Source organism: Salmo salar, unplaced genomic scaffold (genome assembly GCF_905237065.1).
Source record: "Salmo salar unplaced genomic scaffold, Ssal_v3.1, whole genome shotgun sequence".
Lineage (NCBI taxonomy): Eukaryota > Metazoa > Chordata > Actinopteri > Salmoniformes > Salmonidae > Salmo > Salmo salar.
In genome coordinates this window covers 1-12,500 of record NW_025548726.1, presented here as the reverse complement: position 1 = coordinate 12,500, position 12,500 = coordinate 1, and the positions used below count along the sequence as shown (strand labels likewise).

Here is a 12,500-nt window from a genome sequence, read left to right as displayed (position 1 = left end):
GTTCTACAGTACAGTACATCATCAGACCAGATGGTATTTTACCCCAGGAGAGGGTGTTCTACAGTACATCATCAGACCAGATGGTATTTTACCCCAGGAGAGGGTGTTCTACAGTACAGTACATCATCAGACCAGATGGTATTTTACCCCAGGAGAGGGTGTTCTACAGTACATCATCAGACCAGATGGTATTTTACCCCAGGAGAGGGTGTTCTACAGTACAGTACATCATCAGACCAGATGGTATTTTACCCCAGGAGAGGGTGTTCTACAGTACAGTACATCATCAGACCAGATGGTATTTTACCCCAGGAGAGGGTGTTCTACAGTACAGTACATCATCAGACCAGATGGTATTTTACCCCAGGAGAGGGTGTTCTACAGTACAGTACATCATCAGACCAGATGGTATTTTACCCCAGGAGAGGGTGTTCTATAGTACAGTACATCATCAGACCAGATGGTATTTTACCCCAGGAGAGGGTGTTCTATAGTACAGTACATCATCAGACCAGATGGTATTTTACCCCAGGAGAGGGTGTTCTACAGTACATCATCAGACCAGATGGTATTTTACCCCAGGAGAGGGTGTTCTACAGTACATCATCAGACCAGTTGGTATTTTACCCCAGGAGAGGGTGTTCTACAGTACATCATCAGACCAGATGGTATTTTACCCCAGGAGAGGGTGTTCTACAGTACAGTACATCATCAGACCAGATGGTATTTTACCCCAGGAGAGGGTGTTCTACAGTACAGTACATCATCAGACCAGATGGTATTTTACCCCAGGAGAGGGTGTTCTACAGTACATCATCAGACCAGATGGTATTTTACCCCAGGAGAGGGTGTTCTACAGTACAGTACATCATCAGACCAGATGGTATTTTACCCCAGGAGAGGGTGTTCTACAGTACAGTACATCATCAGACCAGATGGTATTTTACCCCAGGAGAGGGTGTTCTACAGTACAGCATCATCAGACCAGATGGTATTTTACCCCAGGAGAGGGTGTTCTACAGTACATCATCAGACCAGATGGTATTTTACCCCAGGAGAGGGTGTTCTACAGTACAGTACATCATCAGACCAGATGGTATTTTACCCCAGGAGAGGGTGTTCTACAGTACATCATCAGACCAGATGGTATTTTACCCCAGGAGAGGGTGTTCTACAGTACATTCATCAGACCAGATGGTATTTTACCCCAGGAGAGGGTGTTCTACAGTACATCATCAGACCAGATGGTATTTTACCCCAGGAGAGGGTGTTCTACAGTACATCATCAGACCAGATGGTATTTTACCCCAGGAGAGGGTGTTCTACAGTACAGTACATCATCAGACCAGATGGTATTTTACCCCAGGAGAGGGTGTTCTACAGTACATCATCAGACCAGATGGTATTTTACCCCAGGAGAGGGTGTTCTACAGTACATCATCAGACCAGATGGTATTTTACCCCAGGAGAGGGTGTTCTACAGTACAGTACATCATCAGACCAGATGGTATTTTACCCCAGGAGAGGGTGTTCTACAGTACATCATCAGACCAGATGGTATTTTACCCCAGGAGAGGGTGTTCTACAGTACAGTACATCATCAGACCAGATGGTATTTTACCCCAGGAGAGGGTGTTCTACAGTATATCATCAGACCAGATGGTATTTTACCCCAGGAGAGGGTGTTCTACAGTACAGTACATCATCAGACCAGATGGTATTTTACCCCAGGAGAGGGTGTTCTACAGTACAGTACATCATCAGACCAGATGGTATTTTACCCCAGGAGAGGGTGTTCTACAGTACATCATCAGACCAGATGGTATTTTACCCCAGGAGAGGGTGTTCTACAGTACATCATCAGACCAGATGGTATTTTACCCCAGGAGAGGGTGTTCTACAGTACATCATCAGACCAGATGGTATTTTACCCCAGGAGAGGGTGTTCTACAGTACATCATCCCGATGCTGAGGCCGAGTTATGTGTGTCCTTTACAGATCTCCATGGTACACACACACAAACACACACTATCACGCTCTCTCTCTCTCTCTCTCTGCTCCTCTCTCTCTCTCTCTGCTCCTCTCTCTCGCTCTCTCTGTCTCTCTCTCTGTCTCTCTCTGTCTCTCTCTCTCTCGCTCTCTCTCTCTCTCTTTCTCTCTCTCTCACTCCCTCTTTCTGTCGCTCTTACCAGTAGCGTGTCACACCCCCCCACGATGCTGAGGCCCAGGCCCAAGTGTCCTTTACAGATCTCTATGGTGCTGTCAACGCCGGGTATTATGGGACAGCTCAGGAGGTCAGGGGTCAGAGCGGAGCCCGTTGGCCAATCAGATCGCCCGCTAGAGGAGGAGGCGTTCCTGGCAGTGCCGACGGAAGAGTGGGGAGGAATGGGGGGATGGGAGGAAGAGACATGGATGGAGGGATGGAGAAAAGAGGAGAGAGAGATGGAGGGATGGATGGAGGAAGATGAGGAGTCCCCACCCATGGGTCCTTGAGCCATCTGCGTCAGAGCGGCTTTATTCCTGATCAAAACAATAACATCTCTGTTAGACATCAAAGTCGCCATCTTGGAAATATAATGAAGTAATCGGTGGTCACAACTGATTAATGGTCCTCGTATTGAAAATGAGTAAATCCATAATAGTTACTATATTTCAAACACAGTAAAATCACATGACTTAACACCAGTCAAATTACTTTGATATGGTTTGATACAAACTCTTCTACAGGAAACGTCAACAGGGGGCGTCTCAACAGCGTGTAGTGTAATGCCATTTACTGTGTAGTGTGTTGGTTCTGTACTGTACCTGGTGAGGAGGATCTGGACTTTAGAAGGAGCACTGTTGAGGATGGCTGTAGCGTTCTGGAGACTACGACCATACAGGATCTGACCGTTGATCTACAACCAGGACATAATATATAATACATTACTACTATATCTGACAGTACTGTATGTTAGTGGCTGTGGTCCTCTACAACACTGTTGAGGATGGCTGTAGCGTTCTGGTGACTACGACCATACAGGATCTGACCGTTGATCTACAACCAGGACATCATATATAATACATTACTACTATATCTGACAGTACTGTATGTTAGTGGCTGAGGTCCTCTACAACACTGTTGAGGATGGCTGTAGCGTTCTGGAGACTACGACCATACAGGATCTGACCGTTGATCTACAACCAGGACATAATATATAATACATTACTACTATATCTGACAGTACTGTATGTTAGTGGCTGAGGTCCTCTACAACACTGTTGAGGATGGCTGTAGCGTTCTGGTGACTACGACCATACAGGATCTGAACGTTGATCTACAACCAGGACATAATATATAATACATTACTACTATATCTGACAGTACTGTATGTTAGTGGCTGAGGTCCTCTACAACACTGTTGAGGATGGCTGTAGCGTTCTGGTGACTACGACCATACAGGATCTGACCGTTGATCTACAACCAGGACATAATATATAATACATTACTACTATATCTGACAGTACTGTATGTTAGTGGCTGAGGTCCTCTACAACACTGTTGAGGATGGCTGTAGCGTTCTGGAGACTACGACCATACAGGATCTGACCGTTGATCTACAACCAGGACATAATATATAATACATTACTACTATATCTGACAGTACTGTATGTTAGTGGCTGAGGTCCTCTACAACACTGTTGAGGATGGCTGTAGCGTTCTGGTGACTACGACCATACAGGATCTGACCGTTGATCTACAACCAGGACATAATATATAATACATTACTACTATATCTGACAGTACTGTATGTTAGTGGCTGAGGTCCTCTACAACACTGTTGAGGATGGCTGTAGCGTTCTGGTGACTACGACCATACAGGATCTGACCGTTGATCTACAACCAGGACATAATATATAATACATTACTACTATATCTGACAGTACTGTATGTTAGTGGCTGAGGTCCTCTACAACACTGTTGAGGATGGCTGTAGCGTTTTGGTGACTACGACCATACAGGATCTGACCGTTGATCTACAACCAGGACATAATATATAATACATTACTACTATATCTGACAGTACTGTATGTTAGTGGCTGAGGTCCTCTACAACACTGTTGAGGATGGCTGTAGCGTTCTGGTGACTACGACCATACAGGATCTGACCGTTGATCTACAACCAGGACATAATATATAATACATTACTACTATATCTGACAGTACTGTATGTTAGTGGCTGAGGTCCTCTACAACACTGTTGAGGATGGCTGTAGCGTTCTGGTGACTACGACCATACAGGATCTGACCGTTGATCTACAACCAGGACATAATATATAATACATTACTACTATATCTGACAGTACTGTATGTTAGTGGCTGAGGTCCTCTACAACACTGTTGAGGATGGCTGTAGCGTTCTGGTGACTACGACCATACAGGATCTGACCGTTGATCTACAACCAGGACATAATATATAATACATTACTACTATATCTGACAGTACTGTATGTTAGTGGCTGAGGTCCTCTACAACACTGTTGAGGATGGCTGTAGCGTTCTGGTGACTACGACCATACAGGATCTGACCGTTGATCTACAACCAGGACATAATATATAATACATTACTACTATATCTGACAGTACTGTATGTTAGTGGCTGAGGTCCTCTACAACACTGTTGAGGATGGCTGTAGCGTTCTGGTGACTACGAGCATACAGGATCTGACCGTTGATCTACAACCAGGACATAATATATAATACATTACTACTATATCTGACAGTACTGTATGTTAGTGGCTGAGGTCCTCTACAACACTGTTGAGGATGGCTGTAGCGTTCTGGTGACTACGACCATACAGGATCTGACCGTTGATCTACAACCAGGACATAATATATAATACATTACTACTATATCTGACAGTACTGTATGTTAGTGGCTGAGGTCCTCTACAACACTGTTGAGGATGGCTGTAGCGTTCTGGTGACTACGACCATACAGGATCTGACCGTTGATCTACAACCAGGACATAATATATAATACATTACTACTATATCTGACAGTACTGTATGTTAGTGGCTGAGGTCCTCTACAACACTGTTGAGGATGGCTGTAGCGTTCTGGTGACTACGACCATACAGGATCTGACCGTTGATCTACAACCAGGACATAATATATAATACATTACTACTATATCTGACAGTACTGTATGTTAGTGGCTGAGGTCCTCTACAACACTGTTGAGGATGGCTGTAGCGTTCTGGTGACTACGACCATACAGGATCTGACCGTTGATCTACAACCAGGACATAATATATAATACATTACTACTATATCTGACAGTACTGTATGTTAGTGGCTGTGGTCCTCTACAACACTGTTGAGGATGGCTGTAGCGTTCTGGTGACTACGACCATACAGGATCTGACCGTTGATCTACAACCAGGACATAATATATAATACATTACTACTATATCTGACAGTACTGTATGTTAGTGGCTGAGGTCCTCTACAACACTGTTGAGGATGGCTGTAGCGTTCTGGTGACTACGACCATACAGGATCTGACCGTTGATCTACAACCAGGACATAATATATAATACATTACTACTATATCTGACAGTACTGTATGTTAGTGGCTGAGGTCCTCTACAACACTGTTGAGGATGGCTGTAGCGTTCTGGTGACTACGACCATACAGGATCTGACCGTTGATCTACAACCAGGACATAATATATAATACATTACTACTATATCTGACAGTACTGTATGTTAGTGGCTGAGGTCCTCTACAACACTGTTGAGGATGGCTGTAGCGTTCTGGTGACTACGACCATACAGGATCTGACCGTTGATCTACAACCAGGACATAATATATAATACATTACTACTATATCTGACAGTACTGTATGTTAGTGGCTGAGGTCCTCTACAACACTGTTGAGGATGGCTGTAGCGTTCTGGTGACTACGACCATACAGGATCTGACCGTTGATCTACAACCAGGACATAATATATAATACATTACTACTATATCTGACAGTACTGTATGTTAGTGGCTGAGGTCCTCTACAACACTGTTGAGGATGGCTGTAGCGTTCTGGTGACTACGACCATACAGGATCTGACCGTTGATCTACAACCAGGACATAATATATAATACATTACTACTATATCTGACAGTACTGTATGTTAGTGGCTGAGGTCCTCTACAACACTGTTGAGGATGGCTGTAGCGTTCTGGTGACTACGACCATACAGGATCTGACCGTTGATCTACAACCAGGACATAATATATAATACATTACTACTATATCTGACAGTACTGTATGTTAGTGGCTGAGGTCCTCTACAACACTGTTGAGGATGGCTGTAGCGTTCTGGTGACTACGACCATACAGGATCTGACCGTTGATCTACAACCAGGACATAATATATAATACATTACTACTATATCTGACAGTACTGTATGTTAGTGGCTGAGGTCCTCTACAACACTGTTGAGGATGGCTGTAGCGTTCTGGTGACTACGACCATACAGGATCTGACCGTTGATCTACAACCAGGACATAATATATAATACATTACTACTATATCTGACAGTACTGTATGTTAGTGGCTGAGGTCCTCTACAACACTGTTGAGGATGGCTGTAGCGTTCTGGTGACTACGACCATACAGGATCTGACCGTTGATCTACAACCAGGACATAATATATAATACATTACTACTATATCTGACAGTACTGTATGTTAGTGGCTGAGGTCCTCTACAACACTGTTGAGGATGGCTGTAGCGTTCTGGTGACTACGACCATACAGGATCTGACCGTTGATCTACAACCAGGACATAATATATAATACATTACTACTATATCTGACAGTACTGTATGTTAGTGGCTGAGGTCCTCTACAACACTGTTGAGGATGGCTGTAGCGTTCTGGTGACTACGACCATACAGGATCTGACCGTTGATCTACAACCAGGACATAATATATAATACATTACTACTATATCTGACAGTACTGTATGTTAGTGGCTGAGGTCCTCTACAACACTGTTGAGGATGGCTGTAGCGTTCTGGTGACTACGACCATACAGGATCTGACCGTTGATCTACAACCAGGACATAATATATAATACATTACTACTATATCTGACAGTACTGTATGTTAGTGGCTGTGGTCCTCTACAACACTGTTGAGGATGGCTGTAATGTTCTGGTGACTACGACCATACAGGATCTGACCGTTGATCTACAACCAGGACATAATATATAATACATTACTACTATATCTGACAGTACTGTATGTTAGTGGCTGTGGTCCTCTACAACACTGTTGAGGATGGCTGTAATGTTCTGGTGACTACGACCATACAGGATCGACGCTTCGCCGAGTGCCTGGACACAGCTCTTAACCGTGGTATATTGGCCATATATCACAAACCTCCTGAGGTGCCTTATTGCTGTTATAAACATCCTAAATATATGGGGGGGTTGGTGGGATTTAATCATAGAGGTGGATAGAGGGTCCTTCTTTGTATCTGGCCATCATAGAGGTGGATAGAGGATCCTTCTTTGTATCTGGCCATCATAGAGGTGGATAGAGGGTCCTTCTTTGTATCTGGCCATCATAGAGGTGGATAGAGGGTCCTTCTTTGTATCTGGCCATCATAGAGGTGGATAGAGGATCCTTCTTTGTATCTGTGCCATAATGTATTCTGTGACAGCATGGGCAGCTCCATTCAGGGCTGTCTGCATTGAAACTTCTACGAGTCAGTAAAACAAACTGAAAGAGGGGCATACTGCCACCTGCAGTGTGGTGTCTCTTTCTCTAATCTCTCACACACACTGACTCACCTCCAGTAGCTCATCTCCCACCCGTATCCGTCCATCTCGCCCCGCTGCTCCCTGGGGGTCGACCCCAGCCACGTAGACACCGAGGTGGGCTCTGGAACCATCCCTGTCTTCCGTCAGGCTGAGACCCAGACCAGGAACCAGACCCTGTCCCCGGGCCTCCGTGCTAGTGACTCCCCTGGGACTCTTCTCCAGCTCTATAATATGGAGCTCACCTGGCAGACCGCCATACCTGGACATCATCTTCTCTGTGAGGGGGGGAGAAGAAAAGATAGAAAGCAGTAGAGATATAGAGAAAGAGAGAGAATGAAACACAAAAGGGTTGAAGTAGGAAATGAAGGCTGTGTCCACCTTTAGAATCATCGCCATATTTATTATTCTAGTTCAATCCCCTCCTGTCAGTGTCTAGGAGACTAGTGGTTATTCCTGTTCAATCCCCTCCTGTCAGTGTCTAGGAGACTAGTGGTTATTCCTGTTCAATCCCCTCCTGTCAGTGTCTAGGAGACTAGTGGTTATTCCTGTTCAATCCCCTCCTGTCAGTGTCTAGGGGACTAGTGGTTATTCCTGTTCAATCCCCTCCTGTCAGTGTCTAGGAGACTAGTGGTTATTCCTGTTCAATCCCCTCCTGTCAGTGTCTAGGAGACTAGTGGTTATTCCTGTTCAATCCCCTCCTGTCAGTGTCTAGGAGACTAGTGGTTATTCCTGTTCAATCCCCTCCTGTCAGTGTCTAGGAGACTAGTGGTTATTCCTGTTCAATCCCCTCCTGTCAGTGTCTAGGGGACTAGTGGTTATTCCTGTTCAATCCCCTCCTGTCAGTGTCTAGGAGACTAGTGGTTATTCCTGTTCAATCCCCTCCTGTCAGTGTCTAGGAGACTAGTGGTTATTCCTGTTCAATCCCCTCCTGTCAGTGTCTAGGAGACTAGTGGTTATTCCTGTTCAATCCCCTCCTGTCAGTGTCTAGGGGACTAGTGGTTATTCCTGTTCAATCCCCTCCTGTCAGTGTCTAGGAGACTAGTGGTTATTCCTGTTCAATCCCCTCCTGTCAGTGTCTAGGGGACTAGTGGTTATTCCTGTTCAATCCCCTCCTGTCAGTGTCTAGGAGACTAGTGGTTATTCCTGTTCAATCCCCTCCTGTCAGTGTCTAGGAGACTAGTGGTTATTCCTGTTCAATCCCCTCCTGTCAGTGTCTAGGAGACTAGTGGTTATTCCTGTTCAATCCCCTCCTGTCAGTGTCTAGGAGACTAGTGGTTATTCTAGTTCAATCCCCTCCTGTCAGTGTCTAGGAGACTAGTGGTTATTCCTGTTCAATCCCCTCCTGTCAGTGTCTAGGAGACTAGTGGTTATTCCTGTTCAATCCCCTCCTGTCAGTGTCTAGGGGACTAGTGGTTATTCCTGTTCAATCCCCTCCTGTCAGTGTCTAGGAGACTAGTGGTTATTCCTGTTCAATCCCCTCCTGTCAGTGTCTAGGAGACTAGTGGTTATTCCTGTTCAATCCCCTCCTGTCAGTGTCTAGGAGACTAGTGGTTATTCCTGTTCAATCCCCTCCTGTCAGTGTCTAGGAGACTAGTGGTTATTCCTGTTCAATCCTCCTGTCAGTGTCTAGGAGACTAGTGGTTATTCCTGTTCAATCCCCTCCTGTCAGTGTCTAGGAGACTAGTGGTTATTCTAGTTCAATCCCCTCCTGTCAGTGTCTAGGAGACTAGTGGTTATTCCTGTTCAATCCCCTCCTGTCAGTGTCTAGGAGACTAGTGGTTATTCTAGTTCAATCCCCTCCTGTCAGTGTCTAGGAGACTAGTGGTTATTCCTGTTCAATCCTCCTGTCAGTGTCTAGGGAGACTAGTGGTTATTCCTGTTCAATCCCTCCTGTCAGTGTCTAGGAGACTAGTGGTTATTCCTGTTCAATCCCCTCCTGTCAGTGTCTAGGAGACTAGTGGTTATTCCTAGTTCAATCCCCTCCTGTCAGTGTCTAGGAGACTAGTGGTTATTCCTGTTCAATCCCCTCCTGTCAGTGTCTAGGAGACTAGTGGTTATTCCTGTTCAATCCCCTCCTGTCAGTGTCTAGGAGACTAGTGGTTATTCCTGTTCAATCCCCTCCTGTCAGTGTCTAGGAGACTAGTGGTTATTCCTGTTCAATCCCCTCCTGTCAGTGTCTAGGAGACTAGTGGTTATTCCTGTTCAATCCCCTCCTGTCAGTGTCTAGGAGACTAGTGGTTATTCCTGTTCAATCCCTCCTGTCAGTGTCTAGGAGACTAGTGGTTATTCCTGTTCAATCCCCCTCCTGTCAGTGTCTAGGAGACTAGTGGTTATTCCTGTTCAATCCCCTCCTGTCAGTGTCTAGGAGACTAGTGGTTATTCCTGTTCAATCCCCTCCTGTCAGTGTCTAGGAGACTAGTGGTTATTCCTGTTCAATCCCTCCTGTCAGTGTCTAGGGAGACTAGTGGTTATTCCTGTTCAATCCCCTCCTGTCAGTGTCTAGGAGACTAGTGGTTATTCCTGTTCAATCCCCTCCTGTCAGTGTCTAGGAGACTAGTGGTTATTCCTGTTCAATCCCCTCCTGTCAGTGTCTAGGAGACTAGTGGTTATTCCTGTTCAATCCCCTCCTGTCAGTGTCTAGGAGACTAGTGGTTATTCCTGTTCAATCCCCTCCTGTCAGTGTCTAGGAGACTAGTGGTTATTCCTGTTCAATCCCCTCCTGTCAGTGTCTAGGAGACTAGTGGTTATTCCTGTTCAATCCCCTCCTGTCAGTGTCTAGGGAGACTAGTGGTTATTCCTGTTCAATCCCCTCCTGTCAGTGTCTAGGAGACTAGTGGTTATTCCTGTTCAATCCCCTCCTGTCAGTGTCTAGGGAGACTAGTGGTTATTCCTGTTCAATCCCCTCCTGTCAGTGTCTAGGAGACTAGTGGTTATTCCTGTTCAATCCCCTCCTGTCAGTGTCTAGGAGACTAGTGGTTATTCCTGTTCAATCCCCTCCTGTCAGTGTCTAGGAGACTAGTGGTTATTCCTGTTCAATCCCCTCCTGTCAGTGTCTAGGAGACTAGTGGTTATTCCTGTTCAATCCCCTCCTGTCAGTGTCTAGGAGACTAGTGGTTATTCCTGTTCAATCCCCTCCTGTCAGTGTCTAGGAGACTAGTGGTTATTCCTGTTCAATCCCCTCCTGTCAGTGTCTAGGAGACTAGTGGTTATTCCTGTTCAATCCCTCCTGTCAGTGTCTAGGAGACTAGTGGTTATTCCTGTTCAATCCCCTCCTGTCAGTGTCTAGGAGACTAGTGGTTATTCCTGTTCAATCCCCTCCTGTCAGTGTCTAGGAGACTAGTGGTTATTCCTGTTCAATCCCCTCCTGTCAGTGTCTAGGAGACTAGTGGTTATTCCTGTTCAATCCCCTCCTGTCAGTGTCTAGGAGACTAGTGGTTATTCCTGTTCAATCCCCTCCTGTCAGTGTCTAGGAGACTAGTGGTTATTCCTGTTCAATCCTCCTGTCAGTGTCTAGGAGACTAGTGGTTATTCCTGTTCAATCCCCTCCTGTCAGTGTCTAGGAGACTAGTGGTTATTCCTGTTCAATCCCCTCCTGTCAGTGTCTAGGGGACTAGTGGTTATTCCTGTTCAATCCCCTCCTGTCAGTGTCTAGGAGACTAGTGGTTATTCCTGTTCAATCCCTCCTGTCAGTGTCTAGGAGACTAGTGGTTATTCCTGTTCAATCCCCTCCTGTCAGTGTCTAGGAGACTAGTGGTTATTCCTGTTCAATCCCCTCCTGTCAGTGTCTAGGAGACTAGTGGTTATTCCTGTTCAATCCCCTCCTGTCAGTGTCTAGGAGACTAGTGGTTATTCCTGTTCAATCCCCTCCTGTCAGTGTCTAGGAGACTAGTGGTTATTCCTGTTCAATCCCCTCCTGTCAGTGTCTAGGAGACTAGTGGTTATTCCTGTTCAATCCCCTCCTGTCAGTGTCTAGGAGACTAGTGGTTATTCCTGTTCAATCCCTCCTGTCAGTGTCTAGGAGACTAGTGGTTATTCCTGTTCAATCCTCCTGTCAGTGTCTAGGAGACTAGTGGTTATTCCTGTTCAATCCCCTCCTGTCAGTGTCTAGGAGACTAGTGGTTATTCCTGTTCAATCCCCTCCTGTCAGTGTCTAGGAGACTAGTGGTTATTCCTGTTCAATCCCCTCCTGTCAGTGTCTAGGAGACTAGTGGTTATTCCTGTTCAATCCCCTCCTGTCAGTGTCTAGGAGACTAGTGGTTATTCCTGTTCAATCCCCTCCTGTCAGTGTCTAGGAGACTAGTGGTTATTCCTGTTCAATCCCCTCCTGTCAGTGTCTAGGAGACTAGTGGTTATTCCTGTTCAATCCCCTCCTGTCAGTGTCTAGGAGACTAGTGGTTATTCCTGTTCAATCCCCTCCTGTCAGTGTCTAGGAGACTAGTGGTTATTCTTGTTCAATCCCCTCCTGTCAGTGTCTAGGAGACTAGTGGTTATTCCTGTTCAATCCCCTCCTGTCAGTGTCTAGGAGACTAGTGGTTATTCCTGTTCAATCCCCTCCTGTCAGTGTCTAGGAGACTAGTGGTTATTCCTGTTCAATCCCCTCCTGTCAGTGTCTAGGAGACTAGTGGTTATTCCTGTTCAATCCCCTCCTGTCAGTGTCTAGGAGACTAGTGGTTATTCCTGTTCAATCC

At 45.6% G+C, this 12,500-nt stretch overlaps 1 protein-coding gene across 1 annotated transcript in view; it reads right to left on the bottom strand.

Moving 5' to 3' along the window:
• Positions 1–8,297, bottom strand: part of LOC123733252 (multiple PDZ domain protein-like) — a 17,126-nt gene extending 8,829 nt beyond the window's left edge. The window contains exons 1-17 of the mRNA XM_045712694.1: positions 7,843–8,297; positions 7,035–7,097; positions 6,755–6,817; positions 6,475–6,537; positions 6,195–6,257; positions 5,915–5,977; positions 5,635–5,697; positions 5,355–5,417; positions 5,075–5,137; positions 4,795–4,857; positions 4,375–4,437; positions 4,095–4,157; positions 3,815–3,877; positions 3,535–3,597; positions 3,115–3,177; positions 2,806–2,897; positions 2,190–2,520 (exon numbers count right to left, since the gene is read on the bottom strand). Coding sequence (XP_045568650.1) covers positions 2,190–2,520; positions 2,806–2,897; positions 3,115–3,177; positions 3,535–3,597; positions 3,815–3,877; positions 4,095–4,157; positions 4,375–4,437; positions 4,795–4,857; positions 5,075–5,137; positions 5,355–5,417; positions 5,635–5,697; positions 5,915–5,977; positions 6,195–6,257; positions 6,475–6,537; positions 6,755–6,817; positions 7,035–7,097; positions 7,843–8,208 — 1,671 coding nt within the window. The 5' untranslated portion in view covers positions 8,209–8,297. The remainder of the gene's footprint in view (positions 1–2,189; positions 2,521–2,805; positions 2,898–3,114; positions 3,178–3,534; positions 3,598–3,814; positions 3,878–4,094; positions 4,158–4,374; positions 4,438–4,794; positions 4,858–5,074; positions 5,138–5,354; positions 5,418–5,634; positions 5,698–5,914; positions 5,978–6,194; positions 6,258–6,474; positions 6,538–6,754; positions 6,818–7,034; positions 7,098–7,842) is intronic.
• Between the last annotated feature and the right edge of the window lie 4,203 nt (positions 8,298–12,500).